Genomic DNA, 20607 nt, shown 5'->3' with positions numbered 1-20607 from the left:
CAGCACTTAGGACACACTGCTGTTCTGAAGCTCACAGCTTTAACTTCCAGCTTTTTACATCTGGCTCATGTCAAACTGAATTCAACATTACAACGTGTTTTTAAAGGTTCATACAAATACTAACCCCTGAGACAATAAAGCATAGAGGGCTGATAGATTTAACAAGAGCACCTCGTGCTGTGCTAACCTGGTTCAATTATTACATGGCAGACCTGGACTACTTTGTGTCATTTGGCAATTACAAATCTGAACAAACAAAGACATCCTGTGGGGATCCTCAGGGTTTTATTCTCAGGGCACCTTCACTTAAAATGTAATATCTAGGAGATCAAAGTCCAGAAAATTACAACTTTTTCAAAATGTGGCTGCAACATATTGTCTGCTGAGTGATAGTGTGTCCATAACATCCTTGAATGGATGTGTTAGCTAAAAATGACGATGCAAGTCGTAAGCCTGGGTGTAGTTATGGCCTCAGACATAAAGTTTAACAACCTACTACTCTGTTATAAAATCAGTGTAGTGCCATCCATCCATTTTCTATACCCAGTTATCCATGCAGCTTCACGGGGCGCTGGTGCCTATCTCTATCACAGGGCAACACAGAGACACACACAGTCAGCAGTGCTAAGTGTGCCACTGTACAGCTGGTAGCAGCTGGTGGAGATTGTGATACAATCTTTAAAAAACACATCCAAAATTCAAGTCACTGCACTTAGACTTACTTGTCAGGTATGAACCATCCAGGTCCCTCAGGCCATTCTTAACCGTTGCATAACATTCTGAAATAGAACCAGCTCTGAGGCTCAATATGTTATATTTCTTTCTAAAGTTACTCTTTAGAAAGAAAGGACCTGTTGCATTTTAATACCTTTATTGTTTTTTTCCCTTTCCCGATGCTTTTATTGACAATCAGTTCAGATAAAATGACCAGGAAGCAGGACTTAAAAAAAAATCTAAAAAGCATAACAGTCGGTTATAGATTACATCTCTCTAAACGACTCTGGGTTTGACAAGATAACAGAACTTTGATCCCTGGTGTCATTGCCCTTTCCACAAATGACCGTGCCTCCAGTCATATGAGATTCCGCACGTTTTTACTACCTCATACAGGGGTTTCAGCAAGATCTGGGATTTCTAAGATTCAAGTGTCTCCTTAATAATTTAATAAGTATCTTTATTTGTCATTACAACATATATTTCAATGAAATTTGTCCTCTGCATTTATCGCATCTCGGGGATGGTTGGTCCCTCCTCCATCCAGACAGGCATTAAGTGAATTACTAAGATTTTAGGGCCATTCCAAAAACTTTATGTTTGCCTGATTCAATTATTCCCAAACGAGTTTTGAATTATGTTACAGCTCACTGTCCAGTCAGAATGGCCAAATTGGTCTGAGCTTTCATTTGTTCAGCATTTGATTTGAGGTGAAATTGGCTTTTTTTTTTCATCATTCCATTCACTTTGTTTAATGTTCTAGTACGACCGACCCACAGTATGATGTGATCACCACCGTGTTTGACAAATGATAGTTTTTTAGGTTTAAAAGTCTCTGCTTGAAATTTCAGTAATCCCTTTATCTGGCTAAAAAGTTTAATCTTTGTCTTATTTGGCCAAAAACTTTTTTTACCTTACAAAAAAAAAACATTACCAAAAGTAACTCCAGCTTTAGTCAATATTGAGCACCAACAAGAGGCTATTAGGTCTGTTACCTTGACAAGTAAAAAACAAACGTTGTAGAATCTTAATTAATTTGCTTTATTACGTTTTAAATAAAAGGTTACAAATGTAGTCTAACAAAGCTGAAGGGCAAATATTTTGTTCATACAACTTAAAATTGGAATGAAGCGAACATTTGTTGAGTAATTTTACATAAAAGTTTTTGACTGTGAGGCATTAAAAAGCACAAAATGCGACGGGTCCACCGGACCCACAAACACTGGCTGAGTAACAACACTATGAACACCACACAAGACTTAAAGATCATTTGTTGAAAGATGTAGGTGAAAGTATTTAAGCCTACATTTCCACACAGTGGGGATTAGGCAAAATCCAAAAATATATAATCATTTCAGCATGGAATACGAAAGTGTTTGTTAAAAAGCCTAAAACTGATATGTTTAAGCCATATGCAACTGTATATTTCTGCATCACCACACTCCATTGGTCACTGAGGCTACATCAGCACGGAGCTAAATGCTGTATCTGCACAGAAAAGTCTGAGCTAAACATGAAACCATCCCCAGCTGAAAGGAGCCGTAATCGGTGTGCTAATACATACGGCACGCCGGTGAGTTGTATGGCAACACTGCCACACAAGTAAAGAAAGGTGAAGAGCAGAAAACAACAAAGGAGGGAGAAAAGAGGTGTTTGTGTGGACCGGCGAATAGGTGAACCACACAAACGCACACAAGGAGCAAAATGTGTTTGTGTAAAATCCACAATAACTCCAAAGTTGTGGTCACAATGTGACCACAGCATTCCTCCTGTGAGCCAGGCTAAAGATGAGCCTAACAACTCTCCATTGTGAGGGACGATCAGTTCCAGGTGAATCTAAACTCTAAAAGGCCTCACCAGCAGGTCTATAAAGCCTGGAACTCCACACTACTCCAGACATTTGGAACTGAGAAAGCTTCCTGGATGGGAAGTGAAATGTCTTCAGCTTCAGAAAGAAGTCCAGTTGTTTTGTTTTTTAACCTTTTTTTGGACTGATCATGATCTGGATGACTGAGAATCTTCAGTAGGTTTCATTATTGTAATGATGTCTTTACTGATCTCTTCAATAAAGAAACGGGATCAGGCAGCGGCAGCTCACCAAAAAGCCCTGAATAGGGCCAGAAAAATGAATCATATGCCACCAGTCCTTAAATCACTCCACTGGCTCCTGTTTGTAAAACACAGAGTTCAAATTCTTATTGGCGGTCTGTTCCAATATTTATATATTCATCATGCTTGCCGGGTATTATCTACCAAGGGCCGTAAGACCTTCAGACCCTGTTCATTATATGTTCTCACGACTCAGAATTAAACAAGCAGAGGTAGTAATTAGTTTCTAAGCTGTTCGTCAGTTTTGGAGTAAGTTTCCTGAAAACCTGAAACTGTTGTTTCTTTTAAAAGAGGACTGAAAATGATTAATGCAATTTTCCCAGGAACGTCATACTCTATGGGTTGAATCTATCAATTCTGAGCAATCTAGCAGTTTTAACTGTGCAATTAACCTTCATTTTTATAAAATACTTTACTTTATGTTTTTTCTTTCATTGCATTTCTGGGCTATCGTTTAATTTTCTGTACTTCTGCTTCTTCAGACCCCTGTGAAGCAGTCTGAACTCCCTGCATGAATTATTGCCACTGTGGCTCCTGTTAAATAAACCAGATGTAAAGAAAAGAAACCGTAAAAGCTCCAAAGAAACAGGTTTCTATAGCTGACGAGCCCAGCGTGCCCCTCAGAAGGTGTTTTCCATCCTGCCAACACAGTCCAGTCATAATATTATCTGCTTCAGATGAAATGATGAAAGAATAAAGTTCTCTCTGTGCCAGCTGCCGTCAGCTCGCCTACAGCGAGTACAGAGCTGACTGGGTGTTAATGAGAAGGAGCTGAAGTATTGACGCTGCTGGTTCAACTCCGTCCCTAGTGCCTCTGAGCAGGACGCCTGTGCCGGGACTCCCACGCCGGCAGTAAGGCTGTACTCACAGGTTTTGAAGCGCAGGTCCTGGTCGTCCTCCGAGCCGAACTCCTTCAGCAGGGACACGAAGAGCAAGCCGAAGGAGTTCTGGATCCCGAACACGGAGCCGTTGCACCACATGGACGCCAGCATCACCACCCAGCCCCAGCCGCCCTCCGGGTGGACGAACTCCACCTCCTTCGCCGCAGGTGGGGGGGTTTTCTCCGACACGTCCAGCTTGCACTCCCCGTTCTCCTGCTTCTCCTCCTCCGCAGGGACCCCCTGCTCTGAGGGCATCTCTCCGGCGGGCACTTCCTTGTCGTCAGCCTCGGTCTTTTTGTCCTCCCCTGTCATTTTCGCCTCTGTTCTCTTTTAACGTAAATCCCAGAGGAGGAATAAGTTGGGGGGGGGTTCTGGCAGGACTCGGTGGAGATGAACGTGTCTGGACGGCGGCTTGTTGTGAGCCGGGGTGAAGCTGCGTTCATTCGGATCCGGTTGAGGTTTCTGACTTTCCCCCCCAGTGACGGTAATAACTGTCAAAAAGCCGCTGTTGCAGTATTATAAATAGACAGCGCGAGGGGGCGGGGCTCCGGGGTACCCCGCAAGCTCATTGGTTGAAGAGTCGCATCGGGAGAAGTAAGAGACAAGACTTCTGGAGAAGTTCTACTATATTTACCAGTGCTGTAAAATGCCTTTCTTCAGTGCACATCTGTCATAAATAGACAAAATGCCCAGCAGACAAAGCAAGGTGTCAAAAGAAGAAGCTGTGAGCAGAAATAATATGGATTAGACTAAAGTACAGTTTATTTTATATGGTCACATTCTAAACCTCTCCACTGTACCAGACACTGGAAGCCTCATTTCCAAATAAAATGTACTTTCGTCTGAAAAAGGGACTTTAGGCAGATGAACAGTCCAATCCTTTTTTCTTCTTCTTCTTTTTCTTTTTTTTTTTTTTTTTGGTTTAATGGGTCTTTTTCCGTTGTCTCTGGAATAACAAAAATAATATTAAAATTTTGAAAGATGAAAAATTTCACAGCACCCAAGACTGAAGCCAAACCTATTCAATCCAGTTCATTCCACGTACAACTCAGTCCAGTACATTGTCATTCATGCAAAATGTTAGTTTTAGTGGTTTGAAATGTAATTCTGCACAGGGATATACACCAAAGTACACAACAGCTACCGACTATTTCAAACGTTCCTATAGGAGCCCCAAAGAGCTTGAACCTCTGCAGCTCACATTTCCGTGACTGATCTACAAACACCGTCCACAATCAGCACAGTGCAGGAATATTCAGTTCAACCATCAGCACTTAGGACACACGGCTGTTCTGAAGCTCACAGCTTTAACTTCCAGCTTTACATCTGGCTCATGTCAAGCTGAATTCAACATTACATGTGTTAGCTAAAAATGACGATGCAAGTCGTAAGCCTGGGTGTAGTTATGGCCTCAGACATAAAGTTTAACAACCTACTAGTCTGTTATAAAATCAGTGTAGTGCCATCCATCCATTTTCTATGCCCAGTTATCCATGCAGCTTCACGGGGCGCTGGTCCCTATCTCTATCACAGGGCAACACAGAGACACACACTCAGGGCAGCAGTGCTAAGTGTGCCACTGTACAGCTGGTAGCAGTTGGTGGAGATTGTAATACAATCTTTAAAAAACACATCCAAAATTAAAAATCAAGTCACTGCACTGGTTTCCTGTCTGCAAAAGAAGATGTTGTGTTTATTCTTCTTGGTCTATCAGTATGGAGGTGTCTTCCATATATCAGGCACTCAGACTTCGTTGTCAGGTATGAACCATCCAGGTCCCTCAGGTCATTCTTAACCGTTGCATAACATTCTGAAACAGAACAATCTCTGAAGGCTAAATATGTTATATTTCTTTCTAAAGTTACTCTGAATCAAATAAATATGCTATTGTCTGGACATAGCCATGTGATGATGGACTGGTGACATGTTCAGGTGGTACCGTGCCTCTCAACCAATGACCACTCGAGATAGGCACCAGCCCCAACCCCTCATGATCCTGCATGGATAACCAGCTACAGACAATGGATGGACGCATAGACAGTCAGGATGCCTGTCTGTCAAAGATACAGTCACAGAATTCAGAAAAGAAAAGTGAACTGGCATTCTCTAACTTTTCATTTTGTTAGTGGGCAGTTAATGTTCCTGAAACGGCTGGTCAGAATCTAGACAGGCTAGACAGTGCTGGGAAAAGCCTGCTGTTCCTTATTTACAGGTTTCTTCTCTTTTTGCCTTTTTGTCACTCCTAAATGTATCAAATCAATAACAAAATATCAATATCAGACAAAGATAACCCAAAATGCAAGTTTTGAATGATGATTTATTTTATTAATGGAAAAAAAGCTATCCAAACCAACCTGGCTATGTGTGACAGTAAAATTGTCCCCTGTGTAAAATCACAAGTTAATTGTAGTTGACTGGAGTTTTTTTGGTTTGATTTCAGTGGCCACATTCAAGCTTTATTATTGTCTGTACTGTAGAATCAAGAAATCACTTAGCAGTCAGGTAATGGGTTAAAGGAATGATTGCTTTTTCCACAAAGGGCCTGGTTGGTTTGATTAGCTTTTTCCCCTTAATAAATACAATCATCATTGAAGTGTGAAAAAATAAGAAATCTCTAAGGAGACAAAACACTTTTTCCAGGACTTCAAGTCCTACTACTGGATTCCCTAAAAGACATGTTCTCATCTCCCTACTCTGTTCTTCTCTTCCTCCATCTTTGAGAAACATTTAGACAATCCAGTGATCAGAGTGATCAGTAACCCTCCCACAGGGTGTTGTTTTAGACGAGGAAAAATGTCAAACTTAGGGATTTCTAACCCATTACTCTAATTGAAGTTTGACCTCTCAACTGTCACCAAGGGTAGCTAGCAGTCTGCCCAGGAGCAGGCGGTCCCAGTTGGAGCACGTGTCGACCCGCATGCAGAATATCTACATGGAGAGCACACAATGCTCCAAAAGAAAGATAAAAAGTGTCTGTCTGCTGCTTCAGGGCAATTCTAATGTAGAAGAAATAACTCCCCAGTACCCCAACGCACATCTTCCAACATGACTAAATGAGTTGATAATGTAAAGCAACAGGAGGCAAAGCTAATCCCTTCAGTAATTTAAGATACAATTGTGAACGGACAATTGTCACACAGCAAAATTACTTTCGATCACCCCTCTATAGACTGTTACAGGGATTCAGCATATTCAGCTGTGGGAAACCTGAAATATTCTAACAGAAGCTTCAGTGTATAGAGCTGACTAAACAGACAAGCTCTATTGTCGTGTAAAAATAAGACGATTCCACCGACATGTTTGAAACTTTATGAGGCAGGAACCGTTCTGCAGGCCAGTAATGAGCCCAAACACATATACAGGTTTTAACAATGACCTAAACACCATGGATAACCACATTCTCCTGACCTGGAGAATTGGAAACCACTTTTAAAGACGTATGGGTAACACCTGAAGAGGTAGGAAGCCTATTGTAAGACTGTCAGGCCATGCTATGACATGTTATCACATTCCTAAGAAAATGTCATCTTCGGCCAAAAATGATTTTCCTCTCAGGATGCTGGCCACCTCTTGTGAAATTGTCTAAAGGGAAGGCAAGTTTATTTATAAAGCACTTTTCAGTAACAAGATGATTCAATGTGCTAAATCCTGAGTTGAGGAGATCATGTAATTCCACCTGTGTTGTATAATGGCCTAATGTGACTTAAGTCGTATTATTTTATGTTTTTTTTCCTGAAAAACCTTTAAAAAGTGACTTTGGCCATTAGTTTAGGGAGGTGACCATATGTATCTTAAACAAAGTTGTTTAAAAATGTAACACTGAGTTTACATTTCCGCATAAATGGTCACAAACAAGAAATTTGACTTCGGATTCTAATCCACACATTTTGTAAAAAACAAACAACAACAAAACCAGGCAAGCAGAGGGACTGTGGAGAGTCCACCGTCATCTAGACAGTGTTTGACGGGTCTATCAATCATCAAACTCATCAACGTCCTGGATCAGACCAGATGTACTGGTGTTATCTGCAAACTTCAGGAGCTTCACACACGGGTCCACGGATGTGCAGTCAGTGTACAGAGAGAAGAGGAGAGGGGAGAGAACACACCCCTGGGGGACTCCACTGTTGATGATTCTAGGGCAGGAGAAGATGCTCCCCAGCCACACCTGCTGCTGGTGGTCGCTCAGGAAGCTGCTAACGCTGACAGGTGAAGGGAGCTTCTGATGGAGGATTGTGCTAAAGGCCGAGCTGAAGTCTACTGAAGAGGAGGGTGGGCAGTTGGTCAGTATATGTTTTTAAGCAGAAGGGGAGACACCATCAGGTCTACATGGTTGTGTGCTCTTCATTCTGTAAACTGATGAGTGCAGATCTTCCTGCTTGCCCTCTGTGTATTGTGTGTGAGCAACAGGTTAGGTCCCTGGCTCATTAAATTCTTAATGAATTACCCATGCTTTGTTTTCCAGTAGTTGCCATCCGGCTGCAGGCGGCGCTGTCTGGCCTCTAAGAGCCAGAGAGCCACCTTTGTTCCTAAGGGGTTTAAATAACTCATTTTCTAATGAGCTATAAAGAAGTATTTCCATGAGCATCATCACAATGGTACCAGCTATGTTGTTTTTCTCCTTTTGAAATTCCTGATTTCTTATTAATTTCTGCTTCTACGTTTCAGATTTTTAACAGTTTGTTTCCTGTTTTTAAAGCAATCTATTTATGTCTGTTCTAAGATCACTCAATTGCCCCTCAGAGATAAAGCTATTCTGTTCTATTTTCCCCCACCATCCATTTGTAATAAAAATAATTGCTGCATAGTGTTTTCTGATTCCAAATCTGGGCAAACAAGTACAGCAAACAACCTGGAACATTTTTTGGAACCCGTTTTTAGAATATTTTCCTTTCCAAAAAAAGACACTGATAAACACTGTGAACGTGCTGCCATCTATCCAGGGAGTAGATGTCTGGATCAAGGCAAACGCTCGAGATTAAATGGAAAATGCTCGTCATCGGCAATAAAGCAGAAATTAATTTCCTGCTGAAGCATATTGCAAATGAGTGAGAAAAGCCTCCAGACTGCTCCATCTGCAGAGACGACACGCTTGCATCTCCCTTTGTTTGCTGCCCTGACTTATTCAGGAAGCTGCTTCTCCTCTTTGGTCTCAATATAAATGGTCGTGGTCAGAGAAAATAATGTATCATTTTGGATACAAAACTATTCAAAAATGCCTTTTTTGATAAAGTGTATTTCATGTTTACAACTCCAAGAAGCATCTGTCCACCTCCAGGTCAAAAGCTGAAATATTTAGCCAGGTCAGCCCTCAACTAGATAATTGACCAGAGATTCAGTAAAACGTTTACATGCACAAAATTTCACGATCAGATTAAACTGTATTCGGATTGAATAATCTGAGTGTACCATTTACACACAATCTTTAATTTACATTATGCATTTTTATTCCGATTACTTTGTCCATGTAAACGTAGCTATAGACAGAAAATCAGAGTGAATTACTTTACAATATTACACATTCTTTTAAACGGCTTATTTGCCCCTTTGTGCAAAACTCAAGGCCTTCTTTTAGAAGCAGAGACCCTGGGCTGGGAGCACTTATTTCCAACACCTAAATGTAAGTAAATTAAATTACCAAGACTAAAAAAGTTGAGAAATTGATTTATTTTTTCCCTTTAAAGGACTTGACATTAGGCTTTGAGCAGCTTTGTATACAAACAAAAAAAAAAAAAGACTGAAATGTGACCAAAGAGGAACAATTAGGTCAAGTCAGAACCTTCGCTGACTTGCACATCCTGAAAGTCACATGACCAGGGGCCAACATGTGTCGCCACTGGTCTGGGGGCTGCTCACAGGCCATGTTCCTGTCAGGAACTAAAGGCAAGAAATGAACTAATGTCCTTGAATCCGTCTCCACAGCTTCAGCTCTCCACTTTGGCCACTTTGGGTTCCTGCCCCTCAGCGCCTTCATCGACCACCTCTCCCTTCCTCTTCCTCAGGCCCTTCATCTTCCGTGTTTGCAGCTTGGACAGGTCCTGTTTCTGCATGTGCACCCGGCCAAATGTGGTTCCAAAGGTATTGTGGGAAATGTTCTTCTTCTTCTTTGGCTGTAGCAATAAAAAGAGCAGGCGTGTTAATATGAGAGCTGACGGTAGGGTGGTCTAGGTTTTCATTTTGAACTGTGTCATTGGGGACCCTCTTACGCCACCTTGAGGACATTTACAGGTATTTCACAAAAAACATCTTCCCACACTTTGGGTCTTCCAGTGTTTTTATAAGGAATAAAAAAAAAAAACGATTTTAAAGACAAGGCAGTGCTTTACAACATTTTTAGTCCATAAGGCTGAAGTTCACTGCTTAAGGAGCGCTGTCATTACAAAAACCTTGTACAGAACTACATATAACCTGTTGGGTTTTGTAATACCCACTGTTGCAAAGCCTTGACACAAACAAAATGTGTTACTTGGTTAAGACTAAACCAATCTAAAAAGTACATAAACAGAAGTATTTCAATAATAATAATAATGTTATATTTGAAGTAGTTGGTTTATGGTTTATGACCATCTAATTGTACAACTATCCAATCTGCTGCTAGAATTTGATGTCTGCATTGTGGCAAGTTTAGGCTCTGTGTATTTGAGGGGGAAAAACTGCACATAAAACACAGTTTATTTACAATATAATCTACTTTTAAGAGATAAACAATGTCTGAACAACTTTTAATAAATTAGAGGGTTGTACATTTCTTTCACTGCATCAATTCAAAAAGTGAAAATCCTGTTTTGTACAGCATCAGTAAACAGCTGATGCTCCTTTTGCATCTTTTCCTGCATTAATGCAGCATGGCATGGAGAAATCAGTTTGTGGAACTGCTGAGCCGTTCAGGGAACCAGGTAGCTTTGATAGACACCTTCAGCTTGTCTGCATTTGTTAACTCTGGGCTCTTTTGTCTTCTCCTTGCTAAAACTCCAGTGTCTCTATAGGATTTGGGTGAGGGCAGTTTCACCATGATCATTGAGGCCAGTTTGATACCTCTGGCGGTGTAGGCAGGTACCAACTCCCACTGGAAAATGAAATCAGCATCTCCATAAAGCTCGTCAGCAGAAGGAAGCATCAGGAGCTCCTTCTGCTGGTCCTGGTTCAGAAGTGGTTTAACATCAGAAATGTGTGAGTTGCAGCCCATGTTTTGGACACATCCATGTGTGGAGGCTCTTGAATCTCTGAGTCCAGCTGCAGTCCTCTCCCTATGAATCTTCCTCTTGAATGGACTTTGCTTCTCAATCCTCTGAGGTCCATGTTGTGTAATTTTTCTACTGCACAACTTCCATCCTATCAGCTGTGCATTAATGAGCTGGGATACGGCACCGAACGGCCGGCTTCCTTAGCAAGACCCTTTGGTGGCCTCCTCGCCTAGTGGAGGCTTTCAGTGGCTGTCTGCTGGACATCTGTCCAGGCAGCAGTCCTCGCCCATAACAGATCTGAATTTAGGATTTTTTAGTAGCTACGGGCTATAACCATGAACCTTAAAGCAGCGATGTGTAATGTTTAGCCACTAGGGGCGCTACACCTGTAACTTCCAGGTTAAGCTACCTTGAAGGCCGCTGGCCACGCTGCACTGTGGCAAAATTAAAGTCTCCCTCTGAATACCTCTAATAATAGCTCCAAGCTCCTGTTCCTTGACCTTTCATAGAGTCAACCGTAAGAAACCCATCGTCAGCGGGAAAGGTGCTTCAGACTGCTGTGCAAACCTTTAACTCTGACATCACTAAAATGTACATGGATGATTCGAGTCAAATCCAGGCCTACAGCCTTCCTAAAAGGCCAGACATCCGATCAGGCTCCAACTGCCCCACGTCCATCACACTTAACACTGGTGTACCACAGGGCTGTGTGCTAAGCCCGTTTCTCTACTCCCTCTTCACCCACGACTGCAAGCCTGTGTACGCATCCAACTCCATCATCAAGTTTGCAGACGACACTACGGTGATTGGCCTCATCAGCAACAACGATGAGACAGCCTACAGGGAGGAGATCAAGCACCTGGCCACATGGTGCACTGAAAATAACCAGCTCGTCAACACCACCAAAACGAAGGAGCTCATTGTGGACTTCAGAAAAGATTCAACAGGCACGCACGACACCATCCACATCACTTGAATGACTGTTGAGTATGTCTCCAGTTTCAAGTTTCTGGGGACCCACATCTCAGCGGACATGTCCTGGTCAACCAACACCTCCTGCCTGGTCAAGAAGGCTCATCAGCGCCTCTTCTTCCTGAGGACACTGAGGAAAAATCAGCTATCCTCGACTATCCTGGTGAACTTCTATCGCTGTGCAATAGAAAGCATCCTGACCAACTGTGCAACAGTGTGGTGTGGGAGCTGTACTGCTGCAGAGCGCAAGGCACTGCAGCAGGTGGTGAAAGCCGCCCAGCACATCACTAGGACTCCACTACCCACCATAGAGCACATCCAGAAGTAACGCTGCCTACATGGAGCTCCCAGCATCCTTAAGGACTCTTCTCACCCAGCCCACAGACTGTTTTCTCTCCCGCCCTCCGGCAGGCGTTTCAGGTTCCTCCAGACCAGAACCAGCTGACTAAAGAACAGCTTCTTCCCCAGAGCTGTCTCTTTATTGAACTCTAATGCTCACTGATAGACTCTCCTCACACCTACATCCATTTTGTTAATCTGTTATTTACAAGACTGTAATGTTCACCTGCACTCCTGACTGTTTCTATTGTAACAACTGTTTACATGCATCTTGCACTACTCACCATGACTGTATATTGATTTGCACTGCTGACTGTTTATTCACAATTGTTTACATATACATTTGCAGTCTAGGTTACATGACCCATTCAGCGACAGATCCAACCCTCTCAATTTACACAGGCGATTTTATTTGACCGGAACAACCATTTAATATATTCCAAATTAAATTAAACCTACACGGTGCACAAATATAACCTGAAATATTTCACTTTGTGTGTAACACAGATGATCCCAAGTCACTTTTCCAAATCAAGTCTGAATCTTATTTGTGCAACTCGCCTGCAGCTTGAGTGGTGGTCTGAAACTGGAGACACCATCATGGATGTGCAATAATTATATTCACTGGTTTCACTTTGATTTCAATTGAATTACTAAAATAGATCAATGTTTCTATTTTATTGAGCTGCAGCTGTGTTTTGCAGTTGGTTGAGTTGGATTTAATAGCCTCTGCATTCAGACAGATTTACCTTCAGGGCTTTGGGTTGTCTGTGAGCCAGCTTGTACAGGTCATCTGACGCCAGGTGTGTTCTTCTCAGGACGAAGTCGAACGACGGCCCGATCTCCTCCAGCTCGATCCTCGGCGTGCGGCACCCAGACTTCTTTAACAGACACCTGCAGCCCCACGTGACAGCAACATCCCTGTTAGTGTGGAGTCTCCTGTGCCGACTAAAAACCTTACTCCAATCTTTTTGGCTCATGGTGAGACATAAGCCAGGTGTTCATTAAAGCAGGTTTTGTTTTCTTGCCTGTAACTGCGCAGATAGATTTTCCCTTCCAGAGCGGTGAAGTGCAGGACGTGTTCCAAACCGGCGAGACGCACCGCAGACACAGTGGGGCCTCTGAAGAAGTCTGAGAGACAAAGAAGAAAAACGTCAGATCTGAATTGAGCAGAGCAGCTGCACTAAGAACTAAGAAGCTCTGCTCCTTCAGTGTCCCCCAGCGTTTACCTATGAGCAGGCTCTTGAGTCGTTTATATAAGTTGTCGGTATCAAAATCGTCTCCAGCAAATATGAGCATCGGTTTGGTTCCTTCAGGGAACTTGCTGATCTGGAACCAAAAATAAGGGCATCATGTTTTATTAGGCTCTGTTGCTGAGGCTAGAGCTGTTCTTTAAATAAAGCACTGAATACGCTTTGTCCTAGCAATACAGTTCATTGCTCTTTGGATCTATGCACAGATCTAGCAGAGGAAGATATCTATTAGGGCCACCATCAGTGCAAAGGTAAAATTGGATTAGTGATGCTTTACTGTTGGTTATGAATAGCTTTGAAAATGTTCTAGTAACATTTCACTGAAATGCTCTCAGTCAGGTAGAAAACCACTATCTGTACATATTAGGTCCATTACCTTGAACTCGCTGAGGGAGATAAACTTCTCAATTCCAAGTTCAAACATATCCAGGACATGGAAATCAAACAGCCGACCTGCAACGTATCAAAGGACCGATGACACATTTTACAGTCAATGCAAACAGGAACATTTATAACACTGAACTATGGTGGCAGGTTTGACACACGGTGGAAATTGTTTCCAGTTTTCTTGACACCAGCAGGGGCCAGAATTTACCGAATATGAAGTTGTTGGGCCGCTTCTTGTTGTGGGAGCCGAACAGAAACAGAGAGCAGTCTGTTTTCTTGGAGAAAAACTCCTGAAAGAGGACACGTAAAGATCATCATAAATCAGGCCAATGAGACTGAAAATGAAGCAGGTCAGAGGACTGTGACACGGACTCACCAGGGACGTGGAGTCCTCAAAAGGCCGAGTAATATTCTTTCTGGGGAAAAACAACAACACAGAACATGAGATTCATTAAGGAATAACTCTCACATCAGCAATATTGCCATTTGTGACACATTCAGAGATTTTTGAATCCCATTCCTTACTTCTGAAGCAGATTAAATAACATGAGCAAAGGAAATAATGTCAAAGTCTAACATCTGGATCAGCAGCTGCATTCAACTTGCAAAACAAAAACATGCTTTTAGCCTAAAAGTACATCTGTCTTTCATTCCAGCATAATTACACTAAAATGTTGAGAGAAAAAACCAACCATAAATCTGGTTAATAAGTACTGCCCTCCTCTTCCTTTGTTTCAAACTCACATGAAGCGTTTGTTAAAATCTCAGCCTTGGTCTCATCTGACCAAAGAACAAAGCTCCGGGTAAAATCCCAGCAGAGTTCAGCAAACTCCACACTTTTTCTGTTTGTGCCAGGTCGGACATTAAAGGCTTTCCCTGCCATTCCTTTCAAACAATTGGTTGGTATTAAAATTGTTTCTAATGGTTGTCATGGAGATGGCATGGCTGTCAAGACACCACTCTTTGTTGCAGCTCTCCAACAGTAAGCTTTAGAGATGTTTCCCTCCCTTTAGGGCTAAAACAATTCCTAAAATGGTTTGAGGAACTCGATAAACTCCTCGGGGCTTCGTTAACTCTGACCATTCATTTTACTGACGGCACACAGATGTCTGCAGCACAAGACAAGTCGGGTGCACAAGGAAACTCAAAGTGTAATAAATAATAAAAAGAGTACTGAGCAAACTGTTGATTAATCAAGTGTGACATTGTCGTTGCATAATATTAAAATGTCATGTTTCCCTAAAAACGTGAAGCCCCAAGCTATATTCAACAAGTATGGAGGAAAGTCCCGCCCCTTCATCCTCGCTGGGCTGGATCTGTTAGAAATACATTTCTGGGATCACTTACTTTTTGTACAGCACAGCATTTGGTTTCTTCAAGGAATACTACACAAAAACAAACAAACAAAGAAAACACCTCGGTGAGATCACTGAACACGTCAGTAGCCTTTTTCCCTTATACCATTCTCACTTAAAACGTTCACATCCCACTAATCTGGCTAAAGAAGACAGATACACGTGCTTTCTGTGGCTCCCCACAGAAAGCCACATAAAGGTAAATCATTTAAAGTGATTTATACAAAACATGGAACTACTTAAAAATCATATAAAACTTTAATTTTCTTAATAAACTCGTCAACAGGTTACTCACTATGTCTTTGAGGGCTGTAGTGACGGTCTGGCTGGTGTTTCCTCCCTTCATGATCATGGTGCTCTTCACATCCTCGATCAGTTTGGGCGCTCTGCTCTCCAAGAAACGCTTTGAGCGCTTTGTCTTCGGCTTTCTGAAGAGAAAAGGCGGAGGTAACAAACAAACAGTGCTGCATCATGGTTATGGCCCTGAGACTCTGGTGTCCTGATATGTACAGCCTGAGGGCTAGAAGAGATTGACTGTGGTCCTGAAATGTTGTCCACGCAGTCTGAGAATTTGCTGGGACGCCCACTCCTGGGAAGGAGTCTTAAATGTTTCCTATTCATCCTCCATCCATCTTATCTACAGGTTCAGGAGGGAGGATCAACAGATCTCTCTGCAGGGACACTTTCCAGTTTTCCAGGCAAGCTCTGACTTTGCCCTGGGGTCTATAACCATCTAAAGACGGCACATCCTCCCCACACAGACCGAGCCTACACAGTTCACCCAACACAAATCATGTGTTACAGTCAAAGTCGCTTGGTATAACTACTTATTACAACCGTTTAGAGAAAAAAGTTGAGTACATCGCTACATGACTTCTGTTTTGGCTCGATGTTACACAGCTTTACGGTCTGGTCCCAGTTCAACCAGTGTCAGACAACCTTCTCTACTAACAGTAAGACAGAGCTAACTAGGCTGGTTAGCATTAGCTTTTCTTTTTTTTTTTTTTCAAAGCACGTTTGACAGCCAAACGCGCATTTGAACCCAGCGGCTTCCCGTGAATCGGTTCTCATAGTTTACTCACACTATTCCGTCTAACTTAGACATTTTTTTGGCCTTTATTCAGTCTGTTCCGCGCTGCAGCGATCCCGTTGCTCTTCTCTCCACGTGAAGCTTTGCACCGGAAGTCAACAAGTAGCGCTTCTTCTCTGCTCGTGCAGGAGGATTGGCTAATGTCTACCTACTACTGCCATCTAGTGTCGGAGCTCAAACACTGCAGTTTAGCTCGTCCTGCGCAGTTTTAATGAGAGCTCTTTCACTGAGAGGTCCTAACAATTTCCAAGCTTACCTACGCTGCTCAGGCCTTAGACATTGACAATAACAACGAGAAGGAAATAGACAAAAAAAAGCTATTACACGTTATCTGGCAAAACAAGACTCACTATATTATCAAACAGTGCCGCCACCAGGCAATTTACACTGGCTAGTCAGATGATCAGGACATGGCATGGGGGTGCCATGGCCACCACTGGCCACCCCACTAGTGTAGTAGCATAAGTTTAGCATTTAATCCGATTATGCACAGCCAGCAAGGCAGCCACTCTTCTTGACCTTTTGTCATGCTTTTATTTGTATCTGCCAGTATCTACTTTCCACTACTAATTGTTTTGTTTTTCAATAAATGAATAAATGTACACATAATTCCTAATATAATTACACAATAACAAGGAAATGTTCAACTCAAAATGTTAAATGTACTGTTATTGGTCTATGCATATTAGATCATTAGTAACATTAAAAATCAAACAATAAACCAAAAGATGTTAGTAGGCATTTACTTAAGTATTTAAAATAGCGTTACTGTAACAGTAGAATAAAATGCTGAAATTATGGCTTTTAGTTTCAGTGCCACCCCAAGAATTTAAGTGGCCCCATCTGCCCCCCCCCCTATGAAACATTTCTAGAGGCGCTGCTGGTTACTGTTACATTATGTACAATAATTTACAAAAAGTCATGTACCAAAAGGTGAGAATTATATATTTTATTACTGGTCAATTACCCTGGCTAACACTGCTTATGTACATTCATACGCTGTTCATAACTATCAGTCCATAATCTGCCCATCAGGAGGCGATAGGATCTTCCTCAAAACTAAGAGAAACTCTTTCTCCTCAAGCTTTTCTTAGAAATAGGTTGTAGATTAGTGTATGCACTGCAAAAAGGGAACTAAAATTAACATAATGGTCTCATATTTTACTGTAATTTTGACATTCTAAATTTTTCTCCTCTTCAAAATGAAAATTTTAATCTATTTAATTCTGATAGGCTTTGACTAAAATTAACTCCTTGAACGCTTTCAAATTTTATCACGTCACCACAAATGGACAAATAGATTTCATTAATGTTAAATACATTGCCTTGGTTCCACACATCTGATTATTTATATCAATATTTAATGTGATCAAGTATAATGTAGTGCATAGGTATGATGCAGAAGGAAACTTCTGAATTGTTTAAAGATATCTTAAAAAAAAAAAAAAATGTAGACTGCTGCCAACTACTCTCAAGGAGTGAGCGTTCCAGGAAACCAACTTTCCCACAACCTGAAAAACTGAAGAAAAAAAAACAAAAAAACAACAACACTACAGCTATAATTAGAATACAGTGCTCAGCATGTTGAACATAACTTAAGTATAACTTGTCTGAAATAACAAAAGCTTGAATGTAATGTTTTGGAACGCTTTATTGGCTTGAATGTCAAAATGTCTGAAACATTGCCTTTTTGACACACCAACACATCTGTTAAGAATGGTGGTGGAAGGCTGATGATTTGGGTTCTGCTCTGCAGCCATAAGACCTAGAAATCCTTTTGCAGTTGACAAGTTGTCTGTATACCAAATGATTGAAGAGATTTAGAGAGAATGAACCCAGACAGCAAATCTATGCAGAAAACCTGAGAAATCACAGACTGGTTTTGAAACAAGACACCGTGGTGGGACCATCAGAGGGCCATTCCTAAACCTCAATGGACTGAAGCTGGCTTTGAATGAAGGGATGAATCAGAGGTCCTCTAGTGCTCAGGAATGTATAAGATCAAATACATACACACAAAAAAAGAAAAAAAAAAAAAACTTTACTTTTGAATTTGGACTTTGTTTAGTTACCCAAGGGTTGTCCAAGTCCACCCAAAATAATAAAATATAACAGCTTCTATATTCCGGCTTAGACTTTGTAAGGCACTGCTGCTCCATAGCATGCTGCGTCTCCCATTTCAAAGCCCACACCATTTATTTTCTGACATGCACTGCTGCAGCTAACGATTAGATGACATTTTAACCCCACGGCTGATACGTTTCCATGAATAAAACACTAAAACAGCGAGTGAACAGGTAAATATCTTTTATTGAAGCATCAAGCTCAAAGCACAGATATATTTAGCACATCTTGACCATCCAAAGAACGGCAAAAGAAATTCGAACAGCAAAGTGTCTCCTTCGGCACATCCTGACAGATCAGATAACTGCACCCTCTCAGCCCCTGAGGGGGAAGCTTACACAGACTTTCCTAAAAGGAGAGGAAAACCCAGAGTTTGACAAAAAAAAAAAAAAAATTATTATTATTCAACTTAGAAAACTGTCATTCCCCAACTTCAGAACAAACCAATTTGGAGAAAACCGCTTTAACATTTGAACACAAAAGAGGAAATGAAAAATTGGTCCGCAGCAGAAATACAAAATGCTTTGTAGAAAATCCTCTAATTTAATTGCAACAATGCGTTGATTTCACTGTATAAAAAGAAAAGAAAGAAAGAAACCCTGCAATGACCCCCCCCCCCCCCCCCCCCCCAAAAAAAAAAAGGAAGTACGTTAAACTGTACTTAATCCCATAGCTGTGGTTCTCTGCCTAAAAGTGGTGGTGGTAAAGAGTCCTGGGGGTATGTTGGGTGGGGGTCTCTAGACTGACAGTCTAGAGGACAAGAAGGAAACCAGCCCAAACTCTACAGCCCGTGTACCGGTTAAACCAGCAGGGGGACTATTCTAGGCCCAGAGATAAATCTGTATGTCAGGAAAAGCTCTGAGAGCGGCCCGGGGCTTCTGCTACACCCCCCACCCCCCACAGAAACTTGGCCCTTTAACTGCTCTCTGCCTCACCCACAGCTTTAGGATTAATTACAAGTTAACCAAAAACCCTGGAAAAGATCTAAAAACTAAAATAAAAAAAAAAACAACCCCCTGTTGAACATGTCAGGACGCAGCAGCATCTGTGCGCTTCCAGCTGGTGAGACCAGAGGAAGGGGAAGCACACGACGGATGAGGAAGAGGTGGCGCTACGCCACGAGCAACACGCTACTAGAAGTCACATGCAGCACAGTGTCACAGCATGTCCCCCTCAATAGGCTAAAGGACTGATCCAAAAGAAAACTGCTAGGAAGTCCTATTTTTAAACCATTCATGGGGAGGGGAGGGGGGGTTGGGGCACAATAAATGTAATAAAATGGCAGTTTAGGCAGGAGTTACATGTGGAATGATCCGGGTTCACCCTGGCATGCTCAGACTGGTGGGCCTCTATTGTGCATTTACACATTTCTGTATGGGGAGCAAGCAGACAAAGAGGATGGACACTATGAGAGAAAAGGCAAAAAGCGCTTTGCTGGGCAACTAAGCTAAATGTGTCTGATTCATTTCCCCCCCGGCCATTCAGAGCGTGGGACACGGGAGCAGTCTGGAGGGCTGGCTCGCTGCTCTGTGGGGGAGGTGGGGGGGGGTCACTCCTGCAAGAAGTGAAAAATGTTTGGTCAGCAGAGGGCATTGTGGGAGCGGCAGCTGATCTCCTGGAGTCGTACATTCAGCTCAAACGCGCTCCAGGCTTTTCTCCATGGACGCGCGTTCACAAGGTGGGCAGAATCCCACCGACCCACTGCCATTTACCCGACGGGGGCCATGGGAGGGGGGGGGGGGGGGGGGGGGGAGCTTTCCAGCCCAGCAAAGCCAAGATCCACTGCTGTAGTGTTTGTTACAGCAACGAAAAAGACCGCACTCTAGTAGTGCAACACTAGTAGAAACTCAAAACAGCTCGACTGAATCTAAAGCAGAGAATGTCATGTCCAGGCCAGAATTACGGCCTTCTTTACCGCGGGCCAATGGGTGCCATATCGATGTTAAGGAAGCTTTATAGCTGGAAGCGATTGAACTGGAGAGGAAGACCGGTGACGTTTTAACACGATAAGAGATGGCGATTGGTTAAAGAGCTGACCGATCTGAGCATGCCAGGGCCCTACTCTAGTGTGGGCGGAAGCCTTGTCTGTGGGGGATGAGGGGGGAGACCTGCAGGAAGGGACCGGCGTACCGGGCACGGATGGACAGCCCCAAACGGAGCGTGTGTAATTCCTCTACATGCACCTCAGGATCACAGCAA

General features: G+C 42.5%; 2 protein-coding genes across 2 annotated transcripts in view; both read right to left on the bottom strand.

Annotated features, from left to right (window-relative positions):
• The window catches only part of slc16a10 (solute carrier family 16 member 10), a 42411-nt gene extending 38229 nt beyond the window's left edge, over positions 1–4182 (bottom strand). The window contains exon 1 of the mRNA XM_012878254.3: positions 3692–4182. Coding sequence (XP_012733708.2) covers positions 3692–4016 — 325 coding nt within the window. The 5' untranslated portion in view covers positions 4017–4182. The remainder of the gene's footprint in view (positions 1–3691) is intronic.
• Positions 4183–9352: 5170 nt separating this feature from the next.
• rpf2 (ribosome production factor 2 homolog) lies at positions 9353–16406 on the bottom strand. Its single transcript, XM_012878251.3, has 10 exons — positions 16277–16406; positions 15490–15622; positions 15187–15224; positions 14216–14255; positions 14048–14129; positions 13829–13905; positions 13429–13528; positions 13228–13330; positions 12949–13093; positions 9353–9814 (listed from the first exon to the last, which is right to left on the bottom strand). The coding sequence occupies exons 1-10, from the start codon at positions 16297–16299 to the stop codon at positions 9629–9631; spliced, it is 927 nt and encodes a 308-aa protein (XP_012733705.2). The 5' UTR covers positions 16300–16406; the 3' UTR covers positions 9353–9628.
• Between the last annotated feature and the right edge of the window lie 4201 nt (positions 16407–20607).

The sequence above is a fragment of the Fundulus heteroclitus genome, chromosome 15, assembly GCF_011125445.2.
Source record: "Fundulus heteroclitus isolate FHET01 chromosome 15, MU-UCD_Fhet_4.1, whole genome shotgun sequence".
Lineage (NCBI taxonomy): Eukaryota > Metazoa > Chordata > Actinopteri > Cyprinodontiformes > Fundulidae > Fundulus > Fundulus heteroclitus.
Note: the sequence above shows the minus strand (reverse complement) of the source record. Positions and strands in the feature narration are given on the sequence as shown.

Bases quoted from the DNA above. Each gene is read 5' to 3' on its own strand.
- rpf2 (XM_012878251.3), bottom strand. From the start codon at position 16,299: ATGTCTAAGTTAGACGGAATAGT. The intron at 13,529-13,828 runs GTAATGGACCTA...TTTTGGTTCCAG, and splicing joins TCTCCCTCAGCGAGTTCAAG to ATCAGCAAGTTCCCTGAAGG. The intron at 13,331-13,428 runs GTAAACGCTGGG...TTTGTCTCTCAG, and splicing joins ACTCAAGAGCCTGCTCATAG to ACTTCTTCAGAGGCCCCACT.